At 47.3% G+C, this 16024-nt stretch overlaps 1 protein-coding gene across 5 annotated transcripts in view; it reads right to left on the bottom strand.

Moving 5' to 3' along the window:
- SLC41A3 (solute carrier family 41 member 3) overlaps positions 1-15051 on the bottom strand; it is a 141307-nt gene extending 126256 nt beyond the window's left edge. The window contains exons 1-2 of one of the 5 annotated variants that reach the window (XM_032342713.1): positions 9561-9706; positions 8932-8991 (exon numbers count right to left, since the gene is read on the bottom strand). Coding sequence is in view for 3 of the 5 variants with exons in the window: in XM_032342880.1 (XP_032198771.1) it covers positions 14810-14852 (43 nt within the window). In the remaining 2 variants the exon portion in view is untranslated. Of the gene's footprint in view, positions 1-8931; positions 8992-9560; positions 9707-14809 lie in introns of those variants that run through there. The other 4 variants (XM_032342880.1, XM_032342972.1, XM_032342629.1 and 1 more) reach the window with 4 other exon arrangements.
- Between the last annotated feature and the right edge of the window lie 973 nt (positions 15052-16024).

The raw sequence follows: 16024 nt of genomic DNA, 5'->3' as shown, positions 1-16024 counted from the left end.
CCAACTGAGCCAACCAGGCGCCCCACGTTACAGAATTTTAAATGTCCAGCTTTCAACAAAAAAATAGGAGACATGCAAGAAAACATGATACTATGACCTATGCACAGGGAAGAAAGCAATTAATAAAAAAATATCTTGAGGCAGCCCAGACACTGGACTAACTAGACAAAAACTTTAAACTGGCTATTTTTAATATGTACAAAGAATTTAAGGAACCATGCCTGAAGAACCAAAGAAAGTATGAAAAGAAGTCTAACCAAATAGAGAATATCAATAAAGAGATAAAAACGTTTTAAAAGAACCAAATAGAAATTCTGGAGTTGTAAAATTTAACAGCCAAACTGTAAAATTCCCTCAAGGAGCACAACAGCTGATCTGAGCAGGGAGAATAAGAAACCACTGAACAGAAAGATAAATCAACATGGATTATCCAATCTGAAGAACAGAAATAAACAGGATGAAGAAAAAAGAACAAATCCTCAGAGGCCTGTGGGACGTCATCAAGCAAACCAACATTTGCCTAACAGGAGTCTCAGAAAGGGATAAGGGAGAGTAAAGGGGTCCAAAAGAATATCTGAAGACAGAAGGGGCCAAACCTTTCCAAACATGATCAGAAAAATTTCCATAGTCAAGAAGCTCAACAAATTCCAAGTAGAATAAATTTAGAAATCCATGCCAAGGCACACCATAATCAAACAGTCAAACACAGAGAATCTTAAAAGCAGGGAGGAGTCACTCTTCATGGACCAGGACTCCTCAAGAAGATTAACAGCTTCCTTCTCATCAGAAACCGTGGAGGCCAGAGGGAGCAGGATGACATACTCAAAGTGCTTAAAGAAGAAGACTGCCGGGACGCCTGGGTGGCTCAGTTGGTTAAGCAGCTGCCTTCGGCTCGGGTCATGATCCCAGTGACCTGGGATCGAGTCCCACATCGGGCTCCTTGCTCGGCAGGGAGCCTGCTTCTCCCTCTGCCTCTGCCTGCCATTCTGTCTGCCTGTGCTCCCTCTCCCCCCCCCCCCGATAAATAAATAAAATCTTAAAAAAAAAAAAAAAAAGAATAAGACTGCCAGCCAAGAGTTCTGGAAGGAGCAGAGTAATAGATTTGCAAGTGAACAAAAACCAGGAGAATTTGCCAATAGCATATCTCCCCTTCAGAATCAAAAGCCCTTCAAGCTGAAGGAAAGGACCCAGATAGCAGTTTGCATCCACATAAAGAAATAAAGAGTGTGAGTAAAGGTAACTACATAGGCAAATATAAAAAACAGCATAAATGCATTTTTAAAATTTATTTTTTATTTTCAGCATAACAGTATTCATTATTTTTGCACCACACCCAGTGCTCCATGCAATCCGTGCCCTCTATAATACCTACCACCTGGTACCCCGACCTCCCACCCCCCACCCCTTCAAAACCCTCAGATTCTTTTTCAGAGTCCATAGTCTCTCATGGTTTACCTCCCCTTCCAATTTCCCCCAACTCCCTTTTCCTCTCTTATCTCCTCATGTCCTCCATGCTATTTGTTATGCTCCACAAATAAGTGAAACCATATGATAACTGACTCTCTCTGCGATTTTATTAGTAACTTTTTTTTCTCTCATCTAATTCAAAGACAACTGCATAACTCAATAATGACAAATCACTACATATGGGTACACGGTAACTAAATATGTAATTTGTATGACAGTAGGAGCACAAAGTAGGAGAGCACAGAGCTATATATAGGAACAAAGTTTCATATACCAGTGAAATATATTCCACTGTATGAACAGACCACATTGTGTTTGCCTATTCATTAGGTGATGGACATTTGAACTTTTTTTTTTTTAAGATTTTATTGATTTATTTGACAGACAGAGATCACAAGTAGGCAGAGAGGCAGGCAGAGAGAAAGAAGGATGCAGGCTCCCCGCTGAGCAGAGAACCGGACGCGGGGCTTGATCCCAGGACCCTGGGATGATGACCTGAGCCGAAGGCAGAGGCTTTAACCCACTGAGCCACCCAGGCGCCCCTGAACTTTTTTTTTACTTGTTGGCTTTTACAAATAATACTGCTATGAACATATGTATGCAAGTCTTTGTATGAACATGTATTTCTGTTCTCCTGAATTATACATTTTGAAGGGGTGAATTTTATGGTACGTGATTTGGATGTCCGTAAAAAATATTCATGAATTATTTATGGAATAAGGTCAAGAGGCAGATTACAGCTTCCCAAACTCTCTGAGCCCCTGTCCAGTAACAGCTTCTATTCCTTATCACAGATGACCACTGTCCAAACTGGAGAGAACCACTCCTCAGCTGCCGTTTCATTTCTTCCTTAGTGTTACCAACTATGAGTGTCGTCCTAAACAGGAGTGCCTAGGAACACAGTCCTAAACAATAGTGTCTGATTACTTGGCAATTTAGATCAGTAAAGTCATGCTCTCATTTATTCATGTCTGGTTTCATCAGCCCGACATTAGTGTACTCATGTTCAGCCAGGCTGTGGGACCAACTCACTTTACTGCTGTGTCCAATCTGACGATATGACCGCCACAATCCACCTATTCTGCTCCAAAATAAAAATCGCCTCATTGTTTTTTAATACAAAACTAACGTGTTCTTAAGAAATGCAATTTAGAAATCACAAAAAAGGTATAAATATGGAAATTTAAATCAACAATTTTACTGCCCCCCCCATAACTAACACTAAATCTAGTGTGTATCTTTCCAAAGTACACAAACATACACACAAACTCATGCATGCTATTTTTTTTAGTCAAGGTTATAGATCCTGGCTTGTTTTATTTAATAAAATGTATATACTTGTCCATGTATAATGGATGTAATTTTCATGGCTTCTCATGTCATCCTTGATAGTCCACCCAGGTGCTGGTAAAGCCTTTTCCACAGGATTTTATAGGCAGGAAGAGCGGATGGAAGAACTCAGCAGGGACAAGTCGATGTTTTAACCTGTAGCCATAAGCAGCCCAAGGACACCATTACCAGGGGGACAGGGCCTCAGCACTGCGTGCAGCAGGTTTCTTAAAGTCAGCAGAGACACTGGGCCTGTGAGGACAGTCTGAGTGAGCAGTGAGTAAACAGGGCACAGGGGAGGCCTCACCTCACGTCTTCAGGGACACTTTAGAAGGTAGAAACCTTCCACACACACACACAAGCCTACAGAACTTGGGCCAAGGCAGGCTTTGCTCAGCTCAAAAAGGCAAGAACCCACAACAAACAAACAAACAAACAATGGAAACAACTTATTGCAGCATGACTCCGTCTTCCTAAAGGCTTTGTAGCAGCCCAGCAGTGGGATGGGAAAGGTCTGCTCCTCTTGCCACAGCAGGTTACAGGGCCCACCCTGACCCCCCCCCCATCCTGATCCCCTGCCGCCGAAAGGAGCCACCCTCACCCGGCTGGTCCAGACCCAGGTCATTCGTTAGGACTAAGACCCCTGTTCTACTTTCCCAGTGGCTTTCTTGCTCTAAACCCTCAAAGCCTGAACCCTTGAGGCAAACCAACCACTCTCTTTAAATTCATCACAGTCTGTACAGCAGTCCTGGTAAAGTGAGCCAGGCTTCCATGGGAGGCCTGGTGATAGCACGGAAGCAGGTAACAGAGGAAGGAACAGCCCCAGTACGACCATCACTGGGAACCACATAAAAAACTGTCAATAGGGTCTCAAGTCCCCATTCTGCTCTGCTATGTGGCTCCCCTGGAAACCTAGGAAGGAAGGACAATTAGTAGAGCAGGGCAGGGTGGTCCCTGAGCCCCTGAAGTACCAGATCCATAATTTCTTAAAAAAAAATAAATAATAAATAATAATAATAGACACAGCTCCCCATGACCAATGCAGTGGTCCTTCACATCTCTCTTAGCCTCGCAAGTCTCAATAAGGTCTATTACTATTACCCCCATCACATAGCAGAGGAAACACAGAGTGAAGGACATGAGGAGCACCAGCTTCTCGTCTGTGCTCCAGAGCCCACCTCAGCCCTTGCAAGGACCAGGGCTCACAAAGGTCTCCTCTCTCCTGCCTTTTCAGTTTCTCCCCTTTACCTCTCCAGGATCATCTGGTGACAACAGGACCTTGTTCTAGAATCTCCCTCAAGCCACCCTCTAGCTTGTACCCCATTTCCTCCTCCCCTTCAGAACACAATGAAAGAGACACATCCCCACTGTCTCTGTGTCCTTCCTCTGTGCTCAACAGCCATCCATCTCCTCCCTGCATAAGTGGCCCTTGCCAAGGCCACCTGCACAATGCCAAACAATTCCCCCAAACCTCAGCATGGCATGAGACACTCTCAAGGATTTAAGACCTGCCCACCATGGCCTCCCCCACATCCCTGCCCCTGCAGTGTGCCCCTAGCCCCTCCTACATGTGACTTTAGCTCTTGTTCCTTTCATCCCTCCTGATAAAGTCCATACTGTCTGAAAGAGCTGCTGACACTCAAGAACGATGGCCTGCTCTCATTTCTGAAACTGGCTGGACTGGGGCTGCCCTCTTCCTGCTAAGTTTAGGAGAATTCTAACCAATACCTTCCTGCTAGAGCCCATAAAACACTCCACCCTCCTTCTCCAAGTTAGAATTCTCTTTGGGACCCTTCCAGTGTTCAGTACTCTAGAATAAAAGCTATGTTAATGGTTCTGGGGCTGACTCTGTTTCTCCTGAGGCTCCTTGAGACTCCCTTGTAGTGTGTGCCAGACATGAAGCCTTTGATTGCTAAGGCAGCCATAACAAAGACCTCTGTGAACCCAGCTGTATGACACAGCTACTAGCAGACCACCCAAAAGCCAGGCTACTGCACCCATGGAGCTCCCCCTTTAGCAGATCCTAGGTTACCTAGATCACTGACCGCCTGAGAGACCCCACTTCTCCTCCCTCACCCTGATTCTTGCTCTTGGGTTTTAAAGCATCCGATAAACAGTGAACCCAAGAAACCCCAGTTATCCCACCCAAGGAAAGGCTGGCCCTATGTCCTCGCCCCCTCCCTCTCTCTACCTGAGACCACACTGTGTGGCTATGTGGGCCTGAGGCATGCAGTGTCCCCCCAGGACCTATAAGAAAGCTTGTTCTTCACAATTCTCTGATGGGTTTTGCTGAGGCGCTTCCTGTGACAGTAAGAACCACAAGGGCCAGTCCAGCCTCTACAGTAGTCCCAGCTGGGGAACTGGTTCGGGGCTCACAAGTAGTACAGGTCCACAGGCTTCCCTGGCCTTTATAGCACCACTGTGGAAAGGCTGACAGGGATGTCACAGCCTTCTCCTCCTGGCTTTGGGCTACCAGATTTAGCAGATCAAGTGAAACTGGATACTGAAAACGGATTCCTTAATTATCTGAAATTCTCTGTCCTTCCTAATGGCCCTTCCCAGGTTTCCATGCATGCTTCACTTCGTCCTACTCCCCTGGTGTCCTACTGTCCCTTTTCAGTTTTCAAAAGACAACTGTTGCTTCCCCCACTAAAGGAACCCCTTTTCCTGCTGTGGCTTCTCCTCCTGACCTCTAGCACCGACACTCCAGACTCTCCTCACCTCTCTTGTGTCCACAGCCTGTGTCTGAACCTCCCCCAGGCCTGTGCCTGAAGTAACAACGATGTGTTGGTGCTGCTCCCTCAACAGAGGTCTCCAGCTCAGCCCAGATCCAGATGTGGAAAGCCAACTTCCCACTCACTGGTCTGAGAGGTGCCTTGGGCACCGTAGGTCAATGTCCCCATGCCTCCTCTCTATCTCATCTTTCCCATGAAAGGTACCACAGCCACCCAGCCAGTCAACACAGAAGGCACAGATATAAACAGAAAGGGCCTGGGGTTCAGGAGGCGTGGATGTAATCCTTTGGATTTTATACACGTCTATACTGTTCAGCCTTCCTTCTGATGAACGTACACTATTAAAAAAACCACCTTTCTTTTTTAGTGCAGCCTTAGGTTCACAGAAAAATTGAGAGGGAGGTACAGAGAGTTCCCCCAACATCCTGCACAAGAGAGGAGCAGGATACACTAAACCTACACTGACACACCATAATTGCCCCAAGTCCAGTTTATATTGGGGTTCACTCCTGTGCTGTACACTCAGTGGGTCTGGACAAATGTGTATGATATGTATCCACCATAATGCACTCATCCAGAGTAGTTTCACTGCCTCAAAAATCCTCTGTGCCTCATCCAGTCATCCTTCCTCCCCGCTCAGTGCATGAACGATTCATCATCCATTCAACAAATGACGTTTTGTTCCTTCCTTTTATACTAGGGATTTTTCTAGGCACCAAGAATACAGTGAAAAGCAAGACAGATAAAGGTCCTGTTCTCAGGAAATTTGCATTGTAGAGGCAGAGACATAAATAAACAAGAGAACAAACAAATGAGCAAGAGAAATTAAACACAGTGAACTGACAGGGACTACCCCAGGAAAATGTAGGGTAAGGTAAGATGGAGGAACAAGAAAGGCCCTAGAAGAGAGGATGACACTTTACTAAGCTCTAACTGATTAAAAAAAAAATGCCAACTGCACAGGGGCACCTGGTTAGCTCAGTCAGAAAAGCATGTGACTCTTGTGAGTCTAAGCTATGCTGGGTATAGCAATTTCTAAAAAATAAATAATAAAACTTCTTTAAAAATGCCAACTGTGCAAAGGTCTAGGGAAAGAGCCCTGTGAGCAGAGACAGCAGCAAGTATAAAGGCACTGGAGTAGGGCAAATTTGAGGATGGCACGATAGCCTGTCCTGTAGGGCCTTAAAGGCAGAGCAAGGAGTTCTTGTTTCTTCCTCAGACTGGTTTTTCTGTTCCAAAAGGCAACTCTCTTGCTTTTCCCACTAAAAGGAATCAGGGCCGATGAGTGTCCCCAGATGACTCCCGTGAAGCCAAAGTTACACCTCAGCAATAAATGCACAGAACACTGAGAAAGGGTAAATCACTTGTTTTAAGTCCCTAGGTTTTCCCCTGCTTTGTTATGCTTCAAGGGTAACTGACAACTCCCAGCTCTGTGACTTCAGTTAGTTCACCTGCCCTCCTCTGGGGCTGAGAGCATTGAGGGCTGAGCTAAGGACTTCCAGTGTGGAAGAGAAGTCTTAGACACCCAAGACATGACATACTGCAAGGATAGCTGAGTATATAGCATCGAAATACTCAAAGTCAATGTGAACACCAACCTTAAAAAAAGATGTACTTTCTGACTCTGACACTTCTAAAAGTAGTCCAAAGCAACAGGACTTTCCTTTAGTCTGGTGGGTACCCTCTTGCACCTCTGACACTCAGATATTCATCTCTAATACTCAGAACCAGGACTCTTAGAGGACAATAACTTCCATAACTTGAGATTGGAGAAAAATCAAGATGGCTCTGGAATATTCTGCTGTTGCTAGAAAATAAGATGCTTTCAAAAGTGTCTAAGGGATGAAAATGACAAAGGAACAAAATGTAAACAGACCACCACTGTCAATCAGTGATAACTTCAGCATCTAATAATAATAAATACAGTATAATTACCACTTCACAAGTTGAATCTACAAAGGGCCACAAGTTCATTAGGAGATCAAAACAGGAAAGTTAAATACAAATGTATAAAACCCATTAGGAATAAAATAAAACTGCCGATGACCCCCCCCCCTTGTGGTGAGATTCAGGCACACCACAATGAGTTTCCAGATACACCAAGAAACCAGGTTGGCACCAGGAGGCAAGTGCCAGCAGCTGAGCTAAACTGAAGGGTTCCCTGACTGCTGATAAAGAGACCACGTCTCAAGGTGGAAGGCAGAGCTAGGGGTCCCCATGGAGCAGGTCTAAGAGAAACTTGTGTGAGGAAAGCACAGGAATGTCCTCTAAAATCATTTAAATGGGTCAGAGGCACAATGTGGTCAGCGCCCAGCAGGACTTCCCACCTGCTCTGTGCCCCCAACAGCATGAGGACACCATATCCCACCAGCAGAGACCTCACATCCCCATGGACGGTGGTCAGAGCCACTCATCTTCCTGGAGAACGTGGGAGTGTTTCAAGAGAAGGGGTTCAAATGTCATTTGGATCAACAGCAATGAGCACAGATGGACATACCAGGTCCTGAAGGACAGGCCTGCTGGTGAGGGAGGCTCCTGTTGGGAGATTGGGCTTTGGACACAGTAAACCCTCTCCTGTAGCCCACAGCGAGGGGCAAAGCTGGGGGGAGATGGCATGGACTCCAGGGCAGGGGTGCCCACCCGGCCTTTCCCCCAGAGGGCACAAGATGGAGGGAGTGCTCCAGGACAGCCCCCCACAACAAAGAACTCCCCAGCCAAGATGTCGGTGTGGAGCGAGAGCCCTGCAGATCCAGAGTGCTTGGAACCCGTTCCTCTGGTGCAGGCAACGAGAGGGGCTGGGCCAGGATAACAGGGCCCAGGTGAACACTGGCTGCCAGGTACATGAGTCTATAAAGTTGCTGATATTCCAGATGCCTCCCAGTGAGTCAGGGAGAAGCTGGCCTTGAATCCAAGCCATTTTGGGAACCCCAGTGCACATCAGGTCTGAGACCTGGTCGCTAGCACTTCATAAACTAGTGCTCACCCCAAGGCAAGAAGGATGGCCATTCCTAACTATTCAGTGGGCAGCTGAAATGCTGGAATCAATCAGCTCCACCTAGCTGCCCACTACCTGGCTGTGAGGTCAAAGTGCCTCTGGGCTTCACAGGAGACCAGGTTCAGTGGGAGCACCCTGGAGCCTGCCAGAAGGGTCTGAATCCCAGCTCTTCTCCTTCCTAAATGTGGGTCCTTGGAAAAGTTCAATTTCTGCGCCTCCAGTGCCTCATCTGCTAAATGGGGACAATAGCACCGACTTCAAAGTTGTGAAGATTAAATAACAACACATTTATTTCACAAGACACCTGGCCAGTCCCCATCACTAGTTAAAACCCCTCAAAGTTCTCATGTTTTAGACCTGTGGTTCTTAAACTATGGCTGCATTAGAATCACCTGGAGTACCCACCTGGGTAGTTTCTGATCAGTAGGTGCGGTAGAGGAGGCCAGTTAAGCCCAGACACTGGACCTGTGGGAGAGGAGGGTGCCTCAGAGATACTTGAAGAACAAGACTTGCCCACACTTCACATTCTGGATTCCCCATTTCCCACCAGCAAGGGCACTGAACCAGCCCTGGTTTGTCTCTCTCCATCCCACGTCCCTCATCCAGCGCTGCCCTTGCCCTGAGTCCTAACTTGGCTAACTGACTACGCGTCGCCTCCGCCCTAGGTCCACTGGAACCACTTTTCCTTCCCTTTCCCCGTTTTACCTTACATTTGCATACCTCCTGGCCCGGCCTCCCATCTGACATCCTGGCTATCGGTTTACCTCTTCTTCCTCATTCCCCAAGCCCCGGGATTCCCAGGTGTGACCCACCGGACCCCGAGATGCCCTGGAACAGCTCTGGGTTTGCTCCCTCCGCGGTGCACCCCCATCCTGGGCCCCACCCCAGCGCTTCCCCTGGGCCGGGCCTCTCCAGTATGACCCACACCTACCCAGACCCTCCCTCGGAGTGCCCGGGTTTGGACCACACCCTCGGTTTACCCAGACTACGCGCACCCCCGCCCCAGCCCGCGTGAGGCGCAGGGTCACGCTTACCAGATCCCCTCCCGGGCGGCGGCGCACAAAAGTCGGGCAGAAGTTGGGCCGGCCACGGGAAGGGTTTACGGAGGAAACTAGGAAATCAGGCTCCTCCGGCAACCCCTCCCGGCCGCGGCCTGACCCGAAGACTGCGCGCGGGGGCGGGGTAGGGAAGGGGCGGCCCTGGAGGCGTGGCGGAGGCGGGGGGGGGGGGGCGGACCAGACGGACCAATCGCGTTGCCCTGCCCAGCCCGCGCCGGAGGGCAGAGCCGCGCAGAGCCCGCCCTCGGGGACTGGGACCGTGGAGCTCCTGTTGAGGATTGGTGGCGTCGGAAGTCGTCTCCAGGCCCGGTTCACCCAGGTTATGACTGTGTAAACCGAGCGTTGCCCGAGCACGCCAGGACCCCTCCTCCTATGTGGTAGTGAATCATCCAAGGCTTGGTTTACAAAAAAGGAAAACGAATCTCGGGCTGTAAAACGTCCCGGGAGGATACGGGGCTTAAGGAAGTACGAAGACGGGCCATTCCTAAGGCACAGATGCTTCGCGGGCAGCCAGTGCTCCATCAAGTCCCCAGGAATAGCGTTTTGTTCTCGTGGCTAACATCTTTGTTGTAAGAATGTGCTCTCATGCAAAAGTAGAACAGTGGAATTGTCCCACGCGTCCATGCACCAGCTTCCATCATAATCTGCACCTTGCCTTTTTTTTTTTTTCCCCGTCTATATCCCTCCCCACACACACCTTCCCCCCAGCCCCCACGTTGGAGCAATTTTAAAGCGTTCCAGCAGACATATTTCACCTTTAAATACTTGAATATCTTAGCTAATGTATAAATGTTTGTTTTCTCAAACATTCCCATGATACCAGTATCACACCTAACAAAGTGAGTAATATCCAGCCTGGTTCTATTTTCCGTGATAGACTCAGAAATGTCTTGACTGTAGGCCTCTTTTAACCAAGATCTAAAGAGGGATGAGGGATTTTGGAGGCAGAGAGCCTCAGGCCAAGTTCAACATGAGTTCAACCAGAAGAGTGTCCAGAACAGGGATGGGAACGCAAGGGCGAGTGAAAGCTAGATATTTGCCAAGATTTAGTACTACATGATATTATTTCAGCAAAAGACAACTCTGCAGATTAAATACAAAAATATTCTACAGGTTCACAGACACACACTCATTCACACCCTGTTTTTCAGGAAATGTGCAGCCTTCCACATTTGGGTACTGCCTGCATACCTCCTTGGGCACCTAGGCTTCCGGGGCCAGCCATCCTCTGGCACCTTCTGCCCTCCCCACAGAAAGAGGGTTTATGTCCACTGGTAGCTAGTAATCCTGCCCTAAACTCTCCAGACCATGCGCCAACTCCCCAGGACCTGAGAATTCTGAATGACCCTAAGCCCATTTCTCGGATGTATACCTGGATCAGTGCCCCAGAGAATGAACAGGTGGGGGGCATGCCCACAGGAGTCCAAGAAGTCTACATTAGAACCCAGCCTCCCAAGTTGCAATGGAGGTACATTTGTCAAGGCTAGACAATAGAATAGATTGTATTTTACAGCCATGTTTTTTTTTTTAAGATTTTATTTATTTATTTACTTATATGTTTTTAAAGATTTTGTTTATTTATTTGAGAGAGAGAGAGAGACAGAGGCAGAGGGAGAGGGAGAAACAGATTCCACACTGAGCAGGGAGCCCTATGCAGGACCCTGAGATCATGACCTGAGCTGAAGGTAGATGCTTACCCAACTGAGCCACCCAGGCACCCCAGCCATGTTTTATTTGCATATTTAGTTAAACATATGGTCTGTGGGCCCCCATTTGTAACCTTGCCATGGGTTCTGTAACTTTTTAGGGGAGATTATCTTGTTTCAATATATAGTTATGGGTATAAGAAACATTTTATTTCCTACCTAACTCTAATGCAAGAAAAATAAGCCAACAAAAGTGTAAGGATAAGTGGTAACTAACAGTTGACCTCTAGTAAAGAAGCCATAGGGGAGAATACAGCACTATTGAGAAGGGGGCAGCCCCAGCTCAGCTCCAAAGGACAATCTCCACGCTAGGACACAGGACCCATTACTTAGGGCCTTGGTAAGTGGCGGGTGGTGTGCACCAGGTCCTGGCTCATGCCCCATTCTCTTCCTCTCACTTACAGCATTAATAAGTGTCCACCCAGAGTGCTGCCTTGGGAGTCCACAGGCCTGTCTGAATTTTAAGCGGTAAGTAGCTTTTGCAAAGAGTTACTATGCCAAAACTGTAGTCCTGGGATGGAAACTTAAGATATATACACCTTACCATTTACAAAATGACATTTGTAAATGATAAAGTTTTATACAATGTTGGGGATATTATGGACTAAATTATGTTGTTCAACCCCCACCCCCAACAAATTTGTGTATTAAAGCCCTAATCCCCACTGTGACTGTACTTGGCAATGGGGCCTATAGGGATGCAATGAAGGTTAAATGAGGCCTTATGGGTGGGACCCTGAGAAGATAGGAATGATGTCCCAACAACTGGGGGAAGAGACTCAAGAGATCCCCCTCCTGTGCGTGTGTGTGTCTGCCTGTCTTTCATCTCTCATCTTTCTCTCTCTCTCTCTCTTTCTCTCTTTCATCTCTCTCTTCCTGTCTCTCTGTGCTCACAGAGAAGAGGCCATGTGAAGCCCCAGCAAAATGGTAGCCATCTACAATCCAGGAAGAGAGGTCTCACCAGAAACCAATCCTGTTGGCTTTAGCTAGAACTTCAAGCTTGAATTTCAAGCTGTGAAGAAAGACCTGTGAGAAATAAGTTTCTTTTGTTCAAGGCACCTGGTCTTTCACTTTGTTGTGAAAGGCCAAGCTGATGAATGAAGGAAATTACTAATTTCACAAGCTGAGTTTAGGAAAGATATGACCCTTATTTTTCTCATCTGTAAAGTGATGTTAATATTAGTGCCTACCTCAAAGGGTTGAGGATGACAGGAAGCCAAGAGAAAGAGGAAATGGAGGAAGCCATATATGTAAAGTCCTCAGCACAGTGCTTCAGATGTAGTGAGGGCTCAACCCATGTTTCCAGCTACTATGTTTATTGTTACTACTGAAATTCTGACAGGACAAATCCCAAGCAGGTGGCTGATTCCAGGCATGTGGATGGATCCCTAGAGGAGGTTTGGGACAAGGTTGGGCTTTACCCCACCCACAACTTTCCTCACATCTGTCCTTTCTGCCCCTTCTGCACAGAGTGGAGGGGTGCAGCCCCACCCCACAGACTGACCCCACAAAATGACTTTAGAGTTTAGGGCCCTCATCCTCTTCCCACAACAAGCCCACCTGCTCCTGTGCTGCCACTTGGCCATCCCCTCAGAGATTGCAGCAGGCTTGGCCTCCTGCCCAGTCCTGTCCCTGCAGAGGCTGCCCTCTGCAATGGCTCCCTTAGCCTCTGCTTAGGCTTGGCTTGTCCTCCCTTGGGAAATTCAAGTGCACACCCCTCAGCCTCCTTTCTCCCAACCCCCAGCAGCTCTTAACTATGTCATTGTGCTATTTCAGGTTGGATATTTTTGCTTCTCAGACTGAATTCTCCAAGGGAGGAGACTGTTCTCTGAACATATCCACTAGTACCTATCAGATACTTGCTTTAAGTTGCTCCCTCCCAGCTCCCAGAAGTGATGACCTTGAGATGAGGATTCGAGTTCAAGTAGTTCATTTGACAGATCATCCCAGAAGACATTGGTGGGAGAACCGAGGAGGTGAGGGAAGGAAAGGAGGGCCGCCAATAAAGTTTCATTACCAAGCAAGTTACCACTGTGGACATCTGGAACTCAGTCCTGCTTGGATCTCTGGGAACCTCAGACATATCTTGAAGGGTGTGCAAATCTTAATTTACCCCGAGTGTACGTGAGGGCTACTTCCAGGGCACAATTGTGCACTGGCCCTTCTGGCCTGATGAACTGTCAGATAAGGTGAGCCAGTGGCACCCACAGGTAGAGAAAGACTTCCTGGGCACGCACCACTGCTGGCCCACATTAAGAAATCGGGAGGTGTGCCTGGGACTGGAGGGGGGACCTGAGTGGGGCAGCAGCAGGGACATATGCAGCACCAGAAAGACATTTGTTGATTGTAGAATAAGTGAAAAGTTGCAGAGCTGGAGAGCAGAAGTCTGATTCCTGGCCACTTACTCTGGGTGAACATTATTGTCTGCATATCAGTGCCAACCCTCAGAGCAAACCTGCCTTTTTTATGGCTGAGCAAAGTGGGGTCCCAAAGAGTTATTCCACTTGCTCAAGGTCACAGCTCTGAGAGACAGAGCTGAGATTCAAACTCTGTGCCAAAGGAATCTAAAGATGACCCTTCCATTCCATTGACCAGACTGCCTCTCTCAAACGAGCAAACAAGTGAATGAATGCATGAACAAATGAGTGCTTTATAAGGGAGATGCTCTGATTCATCTAGTGTCCTGGTTCAAAGATGACTGCTCCTTGAATTAGCTGCTCTTGCCTATTAAACTTAAGTTGTCAGATTTACACAGGAAACAGTAAAATTCCAAGGAATGAAATCTGGTCTGTAAAAATGATGAAGATAGTTCAAGATCACTCAGGGCCCCCTGATTCCTGCCTGGCGTGCTGAATAATTTGGGGCTGGTTTGGTACCCACCACTCCAGCCAGTCCATGACTGGAGTGACCCAAAGGTGACTGAATAACCCAAAGGTCATTCCTGTGCTTCACTCACATGAGGTGAAGTGGGCCATTGGTTTTGTTTGTCCTGCCAAATCAGTGACCCCATCCCAGAGCTCTGCAGGGAACCAATAGAGACTCAGTGACAGCAGGAAGAACCACATGGGCCTCGAGGTGGGACAGGACTATAGCAGTTCCCTCTGTTCTGGGCCCAGACCACCACCCTCGCACCGAGAGCTGCCAGGAAGGAAGACAGCATCACTACTCAGAACCCTTCTGCAATTTGCAAAAGCATAAATGTGAACAAAATTATTCATGCTGTAATGGAAATAGAACCTTTCACTTCACTAGGATTTTCCAATACATGCTCACATCTGTGCTTTCATAGAATCATTGTGACAGACTTGGGGGCAGGCAGAACAGGCATTACCATTCCCACTTTCCAATGAGGAAACTGAGGCTTGCCCACCAGGGAGTGTCTGGACATGCAGGTCTTACAATGGAAGGCATGATCATGCCTCTGTTAGAAAACCACCCCACAGCAGACCTAGGAGTCTTCTCCACCCTGCAAATTACTTGACAGCAGATATAAGATTCATGCAAGGGGACTTACAGCATCTGGATAGGGGCATGGCATCAGGGTCGGCATCAGGGTTGGCATCAGTGAAGCTGCTGGTTCTCCCTCCAAGTAGGAATGCCAGAAGAAGCTAGGCCCACATCCAGGACCTTGCCAGCCTGGAGATGCAGGACAGAACAGTCCCACAAATGTAGATAACACATTCAAAAGCTGCCACCTCAGGTATTACAGACCCTTAGAAACAACACCCAGGCTTCTGGGAAGACACTTCAAGGCCCCAGACCTCAGAAGGAGGACCTAAGATCACTGAGCCTGTCACTAAAAATAGTCCCACAAGTTCTGTTGACTTGCCTTTGAAGAGCTGAGTCATATTCCTTTGAAGAGCAGCTGGCAAAGGAGACAGTCACTCACCAGACATGAGAGCCTGAGGAAAGCCTGTCTCCTCATCTCTAGATGCAGACTGTTTCCTCCCAAAGGTCCAAGAGGCCCAGCCCTTTCCATGCCTGGAGGATAGCAGTATATTAAAAAAAATGAAGGAATGTTAAAACAGGCTTACAAAATTTGTGGTGCACTTTTCTTGTTATTATGTTCAATTAGCATAGAGTCCATCATTAGTTTTTGATGAAGTGCTCAATGATTCATTAGTTGTATATAACACCCGGTGCTTATCACCACATGTACCACATATACCCTCCTTAATACCCGGTACCCAGTTACCCCATCCCCTTACCTCCCTCCATTTCATAACCCTCAGTTTGTTTCCCAGAGTCCAGAGTCTCTCATGGTTACTCTTCCTCTCTGATTCCTTCTCATTCAGTTTTCCCTTCCTTCCTCTGTGGTCCTTCAAGCTATTCCTTATGTTCCACATGAGGGAAACCATATGATCATTGTCTTTCTTTCCTTGACTTATTTCACTTAGCATAGTCCCCTCTAGTTCCATCCTTGTCGATGCAAATGGAAGGTATTCATCCTTTCTGATGGCTGAGTCATATTCCTTTGTAGATAGGAACCACAGGGGTTTTTTTTATCCATTCTTCTGCTGAAGCACATCTCATCTCCTTCCACAGTTTGGTTATTGTGTACATTGCTGCTATGAACATTGGGGTGCTGGTGCACCTTTACACTACATCAAAATCATAGGATTCAAGTTTCACCTAACATCTTTTTTTGTTTTGTTTTGTTTGTTTTTTTGACAAATTAAATCTCTAACTTTACTGTGAAGTGTGTAAACCTGGTGATTCACAGACCTGTACCCC

Source organism: Mustela erminea, chromosome 1 (assembly GCF_009829155.1).
Source record: "Mustela erminea isolate mMusErm1 chromosome 1, mMusErm1.Pri, whole genome shotgun sequence".
Classification (NCBI taxonomy): domain Eukaryota; kingdom Metazoa; phylum Chordata; class Mammalia; order Carnivora; family Mustelidae; genus Mustela; species Mustela erminea.
This window is presented reverse-complemented; position numbering and strand designations above follow the sequence as displayed.